Source organism: Typopeltis vanoorti, chromosome 5 (assembly GCF_054136105.1).
Source record: "Typopeltis vanoorti isolate ZY-2024b chromosome 5, IOZ_Tvanoo_1.0, whole genome shotgun sequence".
Classification (NCBI taxonomy): Eukaryota; Metazoa; Arthropoda; class Arachnida; order Uropygi; family Thelyphonidae; genus Typopeltis; species Typopeltis vanoorti.
In genome coordinates this window covers 163,053,086-163,071,177 of record NC_143553.1, presented here as the reverse complement: position 1 = coordinate 163,071,177, position 18,092 = coordinate 163,053,086, and the positions used below count along the sequence as shown (strand labels likewise).

Sequence of the window (18,092 nt, the reverse complement as noted above, 5' to 3'; positions counted from 1 at the left end):
ATTGAACAGTGCAGCCTATGAATGTGAATGCATAATGGAAGTGAATAAAACTGTGTTATTTGTGCTTGTGTCATTTTTCTCCTTCTTATACACAGAAAAATTACTACATCTACATTCAGTACATCATACAGCACCACCTAGTGATAAATTTTGAAATTACTTTTTTTATTTTCATGAGATATCGCTTCCACATGACACACAATGTATTCATGCTAAATTTTGCAGCATTTGGATCACTGCATGGTGCTCTACAAGGCTCATGCAGGTGTATCCGCCCACTACAGATGCAAGTGATTATTCTGTCAGACACTGGATTGTATTCCAAAATGTGTTTTCTGCATTCTCTTCTAACAATGACTGCTATGCCATTTCTTTGAAGATTTTCATTTCCAGAGTAATAAATTATCAGTATCAAAGTAACCCATTCCTGTCCATCTCAGTACAGGGATACTTTAATTTTGATCAACCTGTATATATGGAATGGAACTATTTCTTTGCTCTATTACTCTCTACCATCACTATACAGTAAAATGTGGATACCCTGCATCAGAAGATTAGCACAATGAGTGCAGGTCAAGTAATTATTATGGGGACTTCAACTATGGAGAATAGATTGGAGAGAGAAGAGGGTGCATGACAACATGGAAATGGGATTTATATAGCTACAAAAGGATAATTACTGGAAACAGCATGTGATTGCAGGGGATCAGGATTTGAGAGTGCTGGATCTGGTAATATCAGAAGATGTATCCATAACAAGTAGCTAGTTTGCCAATGACAGCAGAAAGTGACCATGCAGCATTGTTCTGAGAGATTGCTAAACATGTGGAATTCTCAGTGAAGAATAATTTTAGGTGGAACTACAATCTAGTGATAATGACAAACTTGGGGACAGTTGGGAACAGTGCCATGGCATAAGAAGCTGCATGAAAAGAATATTATTATTATTATCACGGGCAACTCCAAAGAGTCCTTAGACTCATCGAGGGAGGCCCTGAACATCATGTCCATCACAACTATTCGATACACACAGTATCTATCATACTTTGCCTTGAATTCATTCACAGTCATAGCACCCACAACAGACTCTGGCAGCTTATTCCACTCATTTACCACTCTAAAAGTAAAAAACCTAGCTCTAACACCCTTACTAACCACATTCTTGCCCAGCTTCCATGGATGACCCCTAGTCCTCCCACCACCAGTCCTGTTCTCAAAAATGTCCTCTGATTTGATGAGCTGATTGAGCCACATTTGCAATGTGCCCATAAATTTCAACTCCCTATCCACCAGCACTCCCAAATCTCTGGCCTCATCAATCTTCTGGAGTACAGTTCCACCAATGTGGAATAATCTTATAGAAACCCTTCAGTAATTTGAATGTCTCAATCATATCCCCCCCCCCTTTTCCACCTATCAACCAATTTCTGCAACCCACAAATCTTCAACCTGTTCTCATAAGGTTCATTCCATAGACCTGTTATCATCTTGGTCACTCGCCTCTGGATCCTATCCACATCCTCCAATCTAGAAGAAACCCTGGCGACCAAATCTGGGCACAGTAGTCGAGATGGGGTCTTATCAAGGCTCGATACAGAGGAACAATAACTTGCTTGTCTCTGCTCGTCAATGTATTCTTCAGCAACCAAGTGATTTGATGAGCTGATTCAGCCACTTTTGCAATGTGCCCCCTAAACTTCAACTCCCTATCCACCAGTACTCCCAAATCCCTGGCCTCATCAATCTCCTGGAGTACAGTTCCACCAATGTGGTATACTGCTGTTAATCATTTCACCCCAAAATGTATAACCTTACATTTTGCCACATTAAATTGACATCCTTAGCCCAATCCTCCAATCTATCCAAATCATCCTGCAAAATTTTGACATTCTGCATTCACTATTGCCCTGCCCAACTCTGCATCATCAGCAAACAAATGAACCATTCCTCTCAGATCCTTTCCTATATCATTAATGAACAAATTAAATAGTAGTGGTCCAAGAATAGAACCTTGCAGCACACCACCAGTCACAGGCCGTCTTTTGGACTCTACTTCTGAATAACTCTCTGATATCTCTCCATCAACCACCCACCTATTCATCGCGCCAACCCTATATCCATCCCCATATGCTGCAGTTTATGGATTAGAATTCCATGTGGAATCCTGTCAAAGGCCTTAGTATCACTGTAAGGTCCAGGTCCAGCAGTATCACTGTAAACCCATTACCCCTATCCAGTTCAGCCATCATTGTGTTATAAAACTTGAGCAAGTTACTGAGGCATGATCTATCCTTCACAAAACCATGCTGTCCCCCGTATAGTATCCCATTTTCATCTATCCATTCCTGTATTTTTCTCGACTGCTTTTTCCAAAATCTTGACAATGACTCCTGATATGTTGTTCGGTCGGTAATTTGCAACAGCAGTCTTGGACCCTCCTTTATGCAGTGGAACTATTTTCTCCTCAGTTGTGCATGGGCTGTGTCTGGAAATGTTTGAGGGAAGTAGTATTCACAATGCATACCCAAGATCAGGAAGTAAAACCCAAGTGGAAGTTAAATAGATGAGAGCAGTAGATGCAAAAAAAAAATATAATAAATAATATAAAATAATAATAATAAATAAATAAATAAAATAAAACATTTTGGAGGGAATATAAAGAAAAAGATGATAAGCAGTACAAAGCAAAGTCAAGAAGGGTGATCAATGTAGGGAGGGCAGCAGTTTGCAAACGTTAAGCAGCGTTTTTTGCTATGTAGTAAGACAAAGAATGATTAAGGAGGAATTGTAATCAATGATAGTGATGATAGTAAAGTGATAGAAACAGAAGAAACAGTTCACTTAATACTTGATCACTTTGAAAATGCCTATTATCCAGGTGGAGATGCTGCAGTTGACAGAGACAGATAAGAGAATGAAGATACATAAATGAAATGAAAGTGCTTAGCATACTGAAAAATTTCAATGTGAATACAGGAGTGGGATTAGATGGCAATGTCAGCCCATGTGTTATGAGAAGTGGCTCTGTCCAAGTTGTTTAATATACTTGAAACAGAGTCAGTTACACATAAATTGAGAGTTATATGCTAAGCAGAGTTAAACATTTGCAATGACTAAAATACAGATATTTCAGCACAAGTCTCATGAACCATCTTAAGTGGAGTATATTACAGTGGAAAATTCAAACCATCATACAACAATGAAAGTACATGTAGACTGGAAACTTTTTTGTATGCAGTCATAGACAGCCTGCTAAAAATATAATACCATTAGGATCAAATGACTTTAATCTAAACCTCAGCTCCAGCAAAGTGGAAAGAGAGCAAGATATTCCATTACTTAACAGAGGCTCTAAAACAGATGTAGCATATTGCAGACCAATTAGTATCTTAGGAATGGCAGATAAGGTATTGGAAAGGTTGGTTAAAGGTAGAAATCAGAAATGAGAAAATAGGAATATGATATCTTATGTGGGCAGCACAGCTTTATAAAAGGTCGGTCCTGACTAGTAAATTTCTCACTTTGTACAACAGAGTAAAAGTGGAAATGGATAGAGGGAAATGGCTACACCATGATACTGCTGGACATTGCAAAGGAATTTTAAGAATGCTGCACAGGAAACTATTAAATAAGTTTTTGAAATTTTTTCACTTCATTATACTATACTTAAAGATGCATACCAAGAAATTATGTTCTTAGTTTCATCCTTTATCCAAGTGTAAGTCAGGTTTCTTGGCATCTTTAATTTATAGCATAACCATGTGAAAAAACTTTCAATATCTGTCTCTAATCTAGAGTCAACTGAATAAATTTATATGGAATAAGAGAGAAATTAGGATCACTAGCTGTATACTAGGCAGTGTTCAAACCAATTTTAACTTATGGATCTGAGAGCTGGGTCAGAAGTAAAACACTTGACCAAAGACTAGAGACTGCAGATATGAGAGTCCTAAGAATGATTAGGGGCATGAACAGATGGCATCAATGGCAATATCATATTAAAAACGAGGATATTAGGAAAGAACTTGACATTGTCAGCATCCAGGAATACGTTAGCAGAGCTAATGCATTCCTGGATGGAATGTCACTTGTATTATTGTGGTATTGTCTTATTGTATTATGGTGGTATTGTCACTTAAACAGAATAGGAGAGGAAAGATTAGCAAAACAAGTGTTCTCTGTAAGGTTGGCAGGAAAAAGACCTAAGAGAAAGACCAAGACATACGTGGGTTGATACGGTAAAAAGTGCCTTAGAAGATAGAAATATAAGATCTGATAATGTTGAAGTTGTGAGAGGTAAAAGACTGATTTAGAGGAAAATTGTAGATAGGAAGTTATTAATGATGTAAATTTTTCATGTAGTACTATTATGTCCTGTACAACCCTTGAAGGTACATGGCAGGAATTTGATGATGATGATCATGATGACTAATATTCACTGAAATAAAATACTTATCTACAATTTATGTGTAGCACTGTTCTTTTAAAAATATTTTGAAATGCTATCAAAAGATTGTATTACTATTATTTATTTTTGTCCTAAAAATTCATATGATCAGTTAAAAAAAAAAATTATCACTACAGAGACTCCATGCCTGAAAAGATTCATAAATTTCCTACCTCCTAGTCTCAGTTCAGAAGTTCCTTGCACCGACTCCAGATCATTATATATAAAACACTGATACATTCCTTTATCTTCCTTTTCAACTGCCAGAATCCGAAGGATGTCTCTAGTTAAAAGCATCAGTCGTGCATCCCTGGGCAATGGTTTGTTGTCTTTCATCCATGATACGGACTTTACAGGATGGCCTGAGATAGTGCAGTTGAAGGTGGCTGGTTTTCCTACATCTACTACTTGACGTTGTGGATAAATATAGGCTGATAGAGGAGCTAAACATTAAATAATCAATATAAAGTATATTTAAATTAAATTAATTTTGAAGCATTATAACTTCTTAAGCTATGCTAAGAAATAGCTATAAAACATAGATCTAACAATAACAGTTAATTATTGCTTTTAACAGACAAAAATTCTGTGTATATAATCACACATGAATGTGATGAGTGCATACTGTGTATTACACTGATGGTACTGGATTGCAAGAAACCGATGAAGCTAGGGATACGGGGATAAAGATGGACAGAGAGTTGAAGATACTGCAAAAGTTCATTTGCACTAAGGATTACTTGGATGTTGAAAAACACACTAACAAATAAAGATAGGTAGGTTATTATCTCTCTTAATAAATAATGCTATGATTCGACTGCATCTTCAACATTGTTATGCATAGATTCAGTCACCTGGGTTTCTTTCTTGGTGATGAGGAGATGTATGAGATGTATCCTCACCTTCGGGGAAGAAACGTTCTTGATAAAGATTTCTTGCATCCTAGATGGGATTTGAACTCAGGTTTTTCTATCCAATGCAAATATCATGATATTTGATATAAGAATAAAAATATAAATTTAAATCTAAATATCATGATGATCTTGTGAATGCACTACAGAGCCAGTATGTCTTAGTAACATAGTAACGAAACATCTTGACCTTGGACATCTTTTATTACTAATATATTGTATATTTATTTTAAGCATCTTCTTTCTACCTAACCTTGGCCTACTCGTAATACTACACTACAGAAGATAAACTTACTGTCGGTATTAAAAATAAGCACAGAGATAGACAGCAAAACATAAATTGAAGTTATTTAGTATCATAAAGTTTACTGGAAAAGTAGTTGTGCATAATGGTTATTTTAATTATGATCGACATATTGAAAAGTAGCCTCACTAACCTAAAGGTCAAATGGGAGAAAAAAATGCAATAAATACAGATTATTTATTTAAAAATAACATGTTTTTCTTTATTCATAAGATTTTCATAAATGTGACACAGATATCTTCAGTATATGATCTGAAAGATGAAACAATAGCAAACATGAGAGAAGAACAATACAGATATGGGTGAACAAGAGTGGTAGAGCAGCACAGTTGAATTATAATTACTATCCAAGTTAGGTTGTAAAAATGATATAAGAGAAAAAATTAATACTGATCAGCAGCATTAAACAACACTACTTCACATAATAAAGATATATGTGGTCCACTGGCTCTTTTCCAATTATGATGAGTTAGTAATATTTCCCAACTTCCCTTACACAAACTTTCAAAAAGGAATCTGCTATTTTGTAGAACTTTATGGTCTTTTTCAGGTAAACCAAATGTATGGAGAAATGAGTAAACTCTGCAAGCCCAAACTGTTCCAGTTCATAATATTTATCACATTTCTTACATTCCTCAGAGCAAATCTCCTAGACTATATATATAATGAAGAAAGCTTTCAGACAGAATGAATCTGAACTTGAATGTCAAGAATTCTTAAGGATCAGCAATGTGCTCAAAGATTACTCAAATATAAAATATAGACTCATGGTTAAAGTATTCTTCAGCACATGAGGAAGGCATAGCTCTATATTTGTTTTACTGCCTTTATTAACATTTTAACCCTAAAACCACTAAAGAGAAAAATTGATGTTATTACTTCCATTTATTGTTATAACCATGTGTCTGTCGAACAAACATCTACTTTTCAAACAAAAGGAACTCATGGAGAGAATAAGTTCAGCAACTTTAAAAGTTTGCTACAGTTTTTAATTCCTACATGTAACAAAAAATGTCAGAATCTACCAACAAAAAATTTGCTAAAATGGCAAAGCTGTACATTCATTTCACACAAATGATGGACTCATTTTACACAAACTATGGTCTATATGGACGTATAGCGTCTAATGTCTGGCAGCCATGGGGCCAGATAGCGAAAACATTGTCAAAGTATCTAAGCCACTTTGAGTTTCAAAGGAGAGGAATGTAGAGCACGTTGCTCAAAATGTTCCATGTAAAAGTTAGCAATAGAGGGGAATAATTGTGAGTCCATGGATTTGCCTTCTTTTTGTAGGTAGAAAGTGTTTTGTCACACAAAATAGCCAGAATGCAGTACATGTGCAAAGAGCGCTGTGATATCGGGAGGGAATTTGTCCTGTAATAGAAGGCCTGTGTCATTGATTGGGACATTTGTGAAGAGAGCAGAGACATCAAAACTGATTAATAAATCATCTTTTTCCAGTGTGATGTCTCTGATTTTGTTTACAAAGTGTTTGTGTTTTTTTTTAATATAGGAGGGGGAATAACATACCAACTCCTTGAGTGTGAATGCTAGTTTCTTGGCTAGGTGATAATTGGGGCTGTCTATACCTTCGACTGTCAACTGGAGTAGTGAATCTTTGTTTTGTTTGTAAATCTTTGGTAGACTGTAAATTCTCGGGGAACGAGCGTAGTACGAAATTAATTTTTTAACGTATCTTCAGGCCATGCGGTGACTAATTTAAATAGTTTCTCCGTTTCCTTTTTTATTCGATTGGTAGGGTTATAGTTAACAAGCTGATAGGTACTGTTGTCCAAGACTATGAGATTCATTTTTTCCACATAAGTAGTGTGATTCCACATAAGTAGAATAACTGTGACACTGCCTTTATCAGCTCTGGTAATTACGACGTCCAGATTTAATTTTAGTGATTTCACAACTGTAAATTCCGATTTAGGTTGCTGATTATTGTTTTAGTATAATTTAAATTTAGAATGTTAGAGGTTTCCAAATGTACTTTATTTGCTATGGTGGTGGATAAATAATAAGCTTCTTTCTATATGATAAATAAAATCAAGTTTGTTAATCGTTCTGGGTACCACAGCAAAGTTTAAACCTTTGCTGAGTACATGAGTTCATCATTGTTCAGGACGTGGTTAGATTAGTTTACTATGTGACTGATCACTGAAGGCAGTTGGTGGCTCCTGTTGACACTTGCTTCTGGTTGGTTGTTGCTGTCACTGGCTTGTGGGTTGGCTGTTTTCATTCACTGCGGAGGAATTCAAATATGTTTGTTGGTTTTCTGAATGTTGTATCATTAAGTTGAAGAAATTTGGATACGAGTTTTGCTTTCTTTGTTTCCCGGATATGATTCACTGAGTTGTCCGTGATCCTCTCAAAGATATCCCAAATATCTAGGTTCAAATAACTTGAAAGTTCAGATTTTAAATTCCTGACTTGGTTTTGTGCATAAGCTAAGTTCTTTTGAGTAGCCTGGATCTGTTCTCTGAGCAACGCTTTCTACATATGGTAATATATTCATAGTGCTTTCATCAAGGCAAATTTTCTTTTCAGTTTGATGCAGTTTGGAATGATATTGTTGTCTCTACAATAAAAACAGAAACATGAATCTTCAACTTACCATAGCGATTGCATACTTGTGTGTCGAATCTCCATGAATTATCAGAATCCTTTTCTTTAGTGTTACGTGGTGATCAGCATTCATTTTACACAAATTATGGACTCTATAACTGTGTTATAAATAATTATTTCAATTTCCTGACATTTCGACCTTCATATTAAGGTCATCAATTGGAGTATACACATACATATACAAAGACAAGCTAAACATTTCACATAGTATGCTGAAGAGACAATAATTTGATCAACGGTTATTCTACTGAACTATCAAAAAATAAAATTACAATAAATAAATGAAATAAAATAAATTAACTACATCAAAGCTATATTCTATTTAAGACAAGATTAGAGAAACATTCTTACATATAGATAGTTTTGTTACAGTAAAAATGATGTCCTAATTTAACCTGACAATATTAGATTTAGGATCCTGGAGACTTAAAGACCACAATAAAACTGTAACCATTCCATACATTAAAGGGATATCAGATAAAATAAACAGAATACTACAAAAATACAACCTTAAAGCCACCAAATTACATCAAATCTAAAACATGGTATGAATGTAAATTTAAGGAGAAGCTTAAGGGTCAAAGTTGTATAACTGAGAGGAGACCTCCACATAGCCTTTAAAGGAATGCGGAGAACAGACCAGGGCTTCTGACGTAATGTCCAATCCTCACCTTCTCGTGGTGCACCCTGTTGGGTATCTACTTGGATACTGAACGGACGAGGATGGGCTAGCAATTTGGGATTTAGCCGACCAAATTGTATTCTTATTGGTTAAACCAAAATATAGAATGATGGTACAACATGACAAAATTTCATGCCGGCTGGGGCGTCGCCTGGTTAAACAAGGCCCCCGTTGTTTTCGCCAGGGAACCAGGGTGAACAGCGAAAATTCAGCTACTGGAAAAAATCTGAAAATAAACCCCAAATCAACATCACCAGAGTTAAAGATCGGTACTATTAATGTAAGAAGCCTGAATGGCAAAGAAATGGAGCTAGCTGAGGAATTAGATAAGTACCAGATCGACATAATAGGGGTGACTGAAACAAAAAAGACCAAAACTGGTGAGATCTTTCTGAGCAATAAATACAAAATGTTATATTCAGGCAATGACAATCAAGGAAAAGAAGGAGTAGCCATAGTATTCAACACAAAATACGAGGCTAATCTTCTTGAATGGCAGGCAGTCTCAAGTAGAGTAATGTGGGCAAATATGAGAATGGGGAACTGGACAATGAGACTTATTTGTGCCTATGGTCCCACAGAAGGTTCTACTAAGGTAGAAGTGGAGGAATTTTTTGATGCTTTATAAAAAGCAACTGACACATGAAAAATGAAAAGTTGGTCCTTGTTGGGGATCTAAATAGCAGAGTAGGAAATGATTGTGAGACATACAAAAATACTTTGGGAAAATTTGGAGAAAAGAGCAAAGCTAATAATAATGGCAAATATCTGTTGGATTTCTGCTCAGGACATGGACTGGTTATTACTAACACCATGTTCCAACATAAAAATGTGCACAAATTCACATGGAGAGAAGAGGCTAGGAATAAGAAAAGTCTCATTGACTATGTTATTGTTGATAGTGATGTTTTCTCCCTGGTGCAGGACACCAGAATGTACAGAGGATTTGAAATTGGAAGTGATCACTATTTAGGCTTGAGCAGGATAAAATTGAATTTCATTTTGAAAAGAATAACATGAAAGAAAGTTTTAAACCGACTAAAAGTTGAGCAGCTCTCAGATGTGAGCTGTAGACTAAAATACACAAAGATTATTGAAGAAAAAATGAAAGAGTTTGAGAACAGGAACCGAACCTTGGAGATTCAGTGGCAAGCCTTCAAGAAAACACTGATTGATTCAGCCAGAGAGGCATGTGGTGAGGTCGTCTGCAACGATAGAATAAATCAAAACTCCATGGTGGACACAGGAAGTTAAAGAGGCAGTGAAGGAAAAGAAGAAAGCATATCAAAAGTTCCTGTCAAATAAGTCAGCTTGTGCTCTTAGAGAATATAGAGACAAATGCAAGAATGCTAAACACTGTGTAAAACTAGCTAAACAAAAGTCATGGGAGGACTTTGGCAAGAATATAGAAAATAAATAATCAGAAGGTGGCAAAATATTCTGGAGGTTGTTGAAGAAGCTTAAGAATGGAGGAAAGAGTGCTGTAAAAGGAATTAGAGATGATAAAGGTGACATGAAAACGGGAGAAAAAGATATTGTTGAAGTATGGAGTAATTACTTTGAAAAACTGCTAAATGAAACAAGCAGTGACGACAGTACAGTGGTAAAAAAATGCTGACCAGGCATGCAGTCAGGAATACATATCCATACTTGAAGTAGAAAAAGCCATCAAAGGCTTGAAATGTGGAAAGGCAGCAGGAGTAGATGATATTCGACCAGAAATGCTGAAGTATGGTGGTATAAGAGTCTTACAGTGGCTGCACTGCATAGTTCAGAAAACCTGGACAGAGGGACGAATTCCCGATGATTGGAGTAGAACTCTCATAGTACCCATATATAAAAAGGGAAATAAAACTTCATGTGAGAATTACAGAGGTATTTCCCTACTGAGTGTTCCTGGCAAGATATATGCAAGTATACTTGTGAAACGGTTGAGAAGAATTGTGGAAGAAAAGCTTGGTGAAGAACAAGCTGGATTCAGGCCAAATAGAGGCTGTCAGGATCAGATCTTCACTTTACGACAAATAGTCGAGAAAGCACGGGAATATAACAAAGATCTGTATTTGAGTTTTGTCGATCTGGAAAAGGCATATGACAAGGTGCCAAGAGAGAAGCTATTCAATACGCTGCAGTTATATGGTGTCAATGGGGCATTATATCATGCAATACTTAGTCTTTATTTGAGTTGTAAGTCAGCAGTTAAAATTGAAGGAAGTACAGGAAGATGGTTTAATGTTAAATCTGGTGTGAGACAAGGATGTACATTATACCCTCTGTTATTCCTTATCTATATGGATCACATTATGAAGGAAAGTGGTATTAAACATGATATCAAAATTGGAGATGTTAATGTCAGCTCTTTGCTTTATGCGGATGATGTTATACTTCTAAATAAATCCACTACAAGTCTGCAAGATTCTCTGACTAAATTGAATAGCTGTTGTAATTGATATGGTATGAAGGTCAGCAATAAAAAGACAAAGACAATGAAAATAGGCAGAATCATTAAAAATGTCAACTGTGTTATGAATGGAGAACCTGTGGAACATGTAAAACATTTCAGCTATTTAGGCACGATTTTTACTGAAGATGGTAAATTAAATATAGAAATAGACAACAGAATCAGCAAAGCTGTTATGGTGGGAAGTCAATTGAATAAATTCATATGGAATAAGAGAGAAATTAGTCGGAACACTAAATTAGCTGTATACAAGACAGTGTTCAAACCAGTTTTAACTTATGGATTTGAGAGCTGGGTCAGAAGTAAAACACTGGACCAAAGTCTAGAGACCACAGATATGAGAGTCCTGAGAAAGATTATAGGCATGAACAGATGGCATCAATGGCAGTATCATATTAAAAACGAGGATATTAGGAAATAACCTGACAACTTGTCAGCATCCAGGAATGCGTTAGCAGAGCTAATCTCAGGTGGTATGGTCACTTAAACAGAATGGGCGAGGAAAGATTAGCAAAGCAAGTGTTCTCTGCCAGGTTGGCAGCAAAACGACCCAGAGGAAGACCAAGATATATGTGGATTGATACGGTACAAAGTGCTTTAGACGATAGAAATATAAGATCTGATAATGTTGGAGTGTTGACAAGTAACAGACTGATTTGGAGGAAAATTGTAGATCGGAAATTAATAATGATGTAGTTTTTTTCATGTAGTACTATCATATCCTGTACACCCCTTGAGGGTACATGGCAGGAATTTGATGATGATGATGATGATGATTGAAATTCTTATCAATCACCCTAATCTTAACAATAATGAAGGTCTAAAAATCCCAAGCACATGGAAGGCACATATTCTACCCACTTAACCTTTCTCCCTAAGAGTTAATTATAAATAGGACCATAGGTAATCCAGGATCCTAAATCTAATATAACAATTATCATGTTAAATTAAGACATCATTTTTACTGTAACAAAACTATCTATATGAAAGAATGTGTTCTCTGATGTTGTCTTAAATAGAATATAGCTTTGATGTTGTTAATTTATTTTATTTCATTTATTTATTGTAATTTTATTTTATTTTCACTAGAGGTCAGGCCAATAGAATAACTGTTAATCAAATCATTGTCTCTTCAGAATACTATGTGAATTGTAATTTAGCTTGTTTTTGTATATATATGTGTATACTCTGGATGATGACCTTAATATGAAGGTCAAAATGTCAGGAAATTAAAATAATTATTTATAACATGGTTGTAGAGTCCATAATTTGTGTAAAATGAATGCTAATCGGGGTGCTTAAGGGTCAAAGCTGTATAACTGAGAGGAGACCTCCACATAGCCTTTAAAGGAATGCGGAGAACCGACCAGGGCTTCTGACCTAATGTCCAATCCTCACCTTCTCGTGGTGCACCCTGTTGGGTATCTACTTGGATACTGAACGGACGAGGATGGGCTAGCAATTTGGGATTTAGCCGACCAAATTGTATTCTTATTGGTTAAACCAAAATATAGAATGATGGTACAACATGACAAAATTTCATGCCGGCTGGGGCGTCGCCTGGTTAAACAAGGCCCCCGTTGTTTTCGCCAGGGAACCAGGGCGAACAGCGAAAAGTCAGCTACTGGAACAAATCTGAAAATAAACCCCAACTCAACATCACCAGAGTTAAAGATCGGTACTATCAACGTAAGAAGCCTGAATGGCAAAGAAATGGAGCTAGCTGAGGAATTAGATAAGTACCAGATCGACATAATAGGGGTGACTGAAACGAAAAAGACCAAAACTGGTGAGCTCTTTCTGAGCAATAAATACAAAATGTTATATTCAGGCAATGACAACCAAGGAAAAGAAGGAGTAGCCATAGTATTCAACACAAAATACGAGGCTAATCTTCTTGAATGGCAGGCAGTCTCAAGTAGAGTAATGTGGGCAAATATGAGAATGGGGAACTGGACAATGAGACTTATTTGTGCCTATGGTCCCACAGAAGGTTCTACTAAGGTAGAAGTGGAGGAATTTTTTGATGCTTTATAAAAAGCAACTGACACATGAAAAATGAAAAGTTGGTCCTTGTTGGGGATCTAAATAGCAGAGTAGGAAATGATTGTCAGACATACAAAAATATTTTGGGAAAATTTGGAGAAAAGAGCAAAGCTAATAATAATGGCAAATATCTGTTGGATTTCTGCTCAGGACATGGACTGGTCATTACTAACACCATGTTCCAACATAAAAATGTGCACAAATTCACATGGAGAGAAGAGGCTAGGAATAAGAAAAGTCTCATTGACTATGTTATTGTTGATAGTGATGTTTTCTTCCTGGTGCAGGACACCAGAGTGTACAGAGGATTTGAAATTGGAAGTGATCACTATTTAGTCTTGAGCAGGATAAAATTGAATTTCATATTGAAAAGAATAACATGTAAGAAAGTTTTAAAGCGAATAAAAGTTGAGCAGCTCTCAGATGTGAACTGTAGACTAAAATACACAAAGATTATTGAAGAAAAAATGAAAGAGTTTGAGAACGGGAACCAAACCTTGGAGATTCAGTGGCAAACTCTGAAGAAAACATTGAGTGATTCTGCCAGAGAGGCATGTGGTGAGGTTGTTTGTAAGGATAAAAAAATCAGAACTCCCTGGTGGACACAGGAAGTTAAAGAGGCAGTGAAGGAAAAGAAGAAAGCATACCAAAAGTTCCTGGCAAATAAGTCAGCTTTTGCTCTTAGAGAATATAGAGACAAATGCAAGAATGCTAAACACTGTGTAAAACTAGCTAAACAAAAGTCATGGGAGGACTTTGGCAAGAATATAGAAAATAAATAATCAGAAGGTGGCAAAATATTCTGGAGGTTGTTGAAGAAACTTAAGAATGGAGGAAAGAGTGCTGTAAAAGGAATTAGAGATGATAAAGGTGACATGAAAACGGGAGAAAAAGATATCCTTGAAGTATGGAGTAATTACTTTGAAAAACTGCTAAATGAAACAAGCAGTGATGACAGCACAGTGGTAAAAAACACTGACCAGGCATGCAGTCAGGAATACATATCCATACTTGAAGTAGAAAAAGCCATCAAAGGCTTGAAATGTGGAAAGGCAGCAGGAGTAGATGATATTCGACCAGAAATGCTGAAGTATGGTGGTATAAGAGTATTACAGTGGCTGCACTGCATAGTTCAGAAAGCCTGGACAGAGGGACGAATTCCCGATGATTGGAGTAGAGCTCTCATAGTACCCATATATAAAAAGGGAAATAAAACTGAATGTGAGAATTACAGAGGTATTTCTCTACTGAGTGTTCCTGGCAAGATCTATGCAAGTATACTTGAGAAACGGTTGAGAATAATTGTGGAAGAAAAGCTTGGTGAAGAACAAGCTGGATTCAGGCCAAATAGAGGCTGTCAGGATCAGATCTTCACTTTACGACAAATAGTCGAGAAAGCATGGGAATATAACAAAGATCTGTATTTAAGTTTTGTCGATCTGGAAAAGGCATATGACAAGGTGCCAAGAGAGAAGCTATTCAATACGCTGCAGTTATATGGTGTGAATGGGGCATTATACCAAGCAATACTTAGTCTTTATTTGAGTTGTAAGTCAGCAGTCAGAATTGAAGGAAGTACAGGAAGATGGTTTAATGTTAAATCTGGTGTGAGACAAGGATGTACATTATCCCCTCTGTTATTCATTATCTATATGGATCACATTATGAAGGAAAGTGGTATTAAACCTGATATCAAAATTGGAGATGTTAATGTCAGCTCTTTGCTTTATGCGGATGATGTTATACTTCTAAATAAATCCGCTACAAGTCTGCAAGATTCTCTGACTAAATTGAATAGCTGTTGTAATAGATATGGTATGAAGGTCAGCAATAAAAAGACAAAGACAATGAAAATAGGCAGAATCATTGAAAATGTCAACTGTGTTGTGAATGGAGAACCTGTGGAACAAGGAAAACATTTCAGCTATTTAGGCACGATTTTTACTGAAGATGGTAAATTAAATATAGAAATAGACAACAGAATCAGCAAAGCTGGTATGGTGGGAAGTCAATTGAATAAATTCATATGGAATAAGAGAGAAATTAGTCGGAACACTAAATTAGCTGTATACAAGACAGTGTTCAAACCAGTTTTAACTTATGGATTTGAGAGCTGGGTCAGAAGTAAAACACTGGACCAAAGACTAGAGACCACAGATATGAGAGTCCTGAGAAAGATTATAGGCATGAACAGATGGCATCAATGGCAGTATCATATTAAAAACGAGGATATTAGGAAATAACCTGACAACTTGTCAGCATCCAGGAATGCGTTAGCAGAGCTAATCTCAGGTGGTATGGTCACTTAAACAGAATGGGCGAGGAAAGATTAGCAAAGCAAGTGTTCTCTGCCAGGTTGGCAGCAAAACGACCCAGAGGAAGACCAAGATATATGTGGATTGATACGGTACAAAGTGCTTTAGACGATAGAAATATAAGATCTGATAATGTTGGAGTGTTGACAAGTAACAGACTGATTTGGAGGAAAATTGTAGATAGGAAATTAATAATGATGTAATTTTTTTCATGTAGTACTATCATATCCTGTACACCCCTTGAGGGTACATGGCAGGAATTTGATGATGATGATGATGATGATGATGATGAATGCTAATCACCGTGTAAGAGTAAAGGAAAGTTGCATGTTTCATACTCTATCAGTTCAGTACTACAGTTTAAACCCTATGTTGTGAATTATCTCCTGCTAAATAAGTAGTTTGCTAGTGTTATTTTCTAAACACGTATATAATTAAGCCAAATTAAAAAAATTACTGTTATTGCCTCTTTTTAAAATAAGTGCAACTATAAACAGAATTTAGAGTTAGAATAGAGTTCAGTTGTAAGGATTACTCAAAGTTGTAAGGATTACCCAAAAAAATCACTGCTAAAATGCAAAGAATACTTACATGTAAGGATAAGGAGGTGATAGTTCCATTCTATAAGGTGCTAATTAGACCTCATTCAGATTTCTGCACACAGATCTGGTCACTGGCTATAATAGTGATAGGGAAACATTAGAGAGAGTGCAGAAGCAAATAACCAAGATATTGAGTATGAGGAAAGATTGAGGAAATGAGGTCTTCAGAGCTTCGCAGATAGGAGGAGGAGGTGGTGGGAAAATGATTGAGACATATAAGCTAGTGAGAGGAACCTACCAAATAGATACAGGGGAATTATTGCATAGGATAATGGAAGATGCAACTAGAGGTCATCCCTGGAGGCTGTACAAAGGTCATGTGAGTAAAGATGTGAAAAAAGAGATTTTTTGCTTGGAGGGTGGTGAAACAAGTGGAACATTGCCAGAATGGGTGGCTCCAATGTTGAATGTGTTCAAAGCATGGTATGATGTGGTCTGTGAATATGACCTCCTGCGAGACTCCATAGCAGCTTTAAAGTAATATTAATGCTAACTTGCATAGGAGAATGACTACCCAGTTTCAATGTCTATGTTTAATCTGATACTCGAATGATAATTAGTATCAAAATGAAGATTTTGATATTATTTAAATATCAGATTGGAAATAGAAAATAGTCACAGTAAAATAGTATGTTCATTCCTAGTGATACATATAAGATTCTCTTATATGTAGATACAAAAATAATTCACTTTTTTAACCCTGCAACTCAAATGAAATAAAGTAAGCAAAGGCCAAATTTCATTACATCTTGAAATGATAATTTTTATGAGCAAATAAAAATAACCTCATTATATACACCACTTATATTAATATTACAATGACTGTTTACATTATCTTACATCAAGGAAATCCCATGGATATATTAGATCAAATTAAAAATTTATCTGCACATTCCCTTTTTTAGAAGTTGTTAAGGATTGCAGAAGAATTAAAGAAAAAAAGAGTAGCAGTTCAGCAGGGAGGGAGGGGGGGGGGGCAAAGATGCAGAGGGTAGATCTTTGTTCAAAAGTGCATATAAAGCTATCCAGTGCAAGACAAAGGATAACAGGATGAAATATAGTTAGTTGCTACTGCAGGCCAAGTAGTACAAGGAAGAATGTCTATGGCATTCTTCCTAAGTAGCACAATGCATGCAAGGGTGCAAGTAATTATTATGGAGAACTTCAACTACAGAGAGAGATATATACTGGAAGGAAGAATGGTCACAGGGAAGGAAGGAAATGGAATTCATATGGTTACTTAGACATAATTAATTGACACAGCATGTAACAGAAGGGATTAAGTGTTCAAGAGTACTGTATCTGGTGATAGCATCGGAGAATGTGTAAGTAATAACCAAGATAGATACATCACTGCCTTCAAATGGGGGAGGGCAATCACAGTCTCAACTACAAAGATTACCAGACATGCAGAATTTTCAGTTAAGAAAAGGTATATGTAGAATTACAGAGTGAATGATTATAGCAGTCTGAGGAGTCAGCTTAGAGCAGTGCCATGGCGTCTGGAGAGGAAAGATATTAACTGTGCAAGGGAGTGTCTGAAGAATGCAGCATCAGACATCCATACTAAGAGTCAGAAGGATAAAATTAGATGAGAGTTAGATTAATGAGCAGTAACATTAAGCAGGGTGTAGAAAAGAAAGAAAGAGAAGGCAACATAATGAGCAGCACAAAGCACCAGGCATGAAGAATG

The 18,092-nt window shown here is 36.2% G+C and overlaps 1 protein-coding gene across 1 annotated transcript in view; it reads right to left on the bottom strand.

Annotated features, from left to right (window-relative positions):
- LOC150107016 (cell adhesion molecule Dscam1-like) overlaps positions 1-18,092 on the bottom strand; it is a 754,963-nt gene that overhangs the window by 504,214 nt on the left and 232,657 nt on the right. The window contains exon 8 of the mRNA XM_090393540.1: positions 4,621-4,890. Coding sequence (XP_090249666.1) covers positions 4,621-4,890 — 270 coding nt within the window. The remainder of the gene's footprint in view (positions 1-4,620; positions 4,891-18,092) is intronic.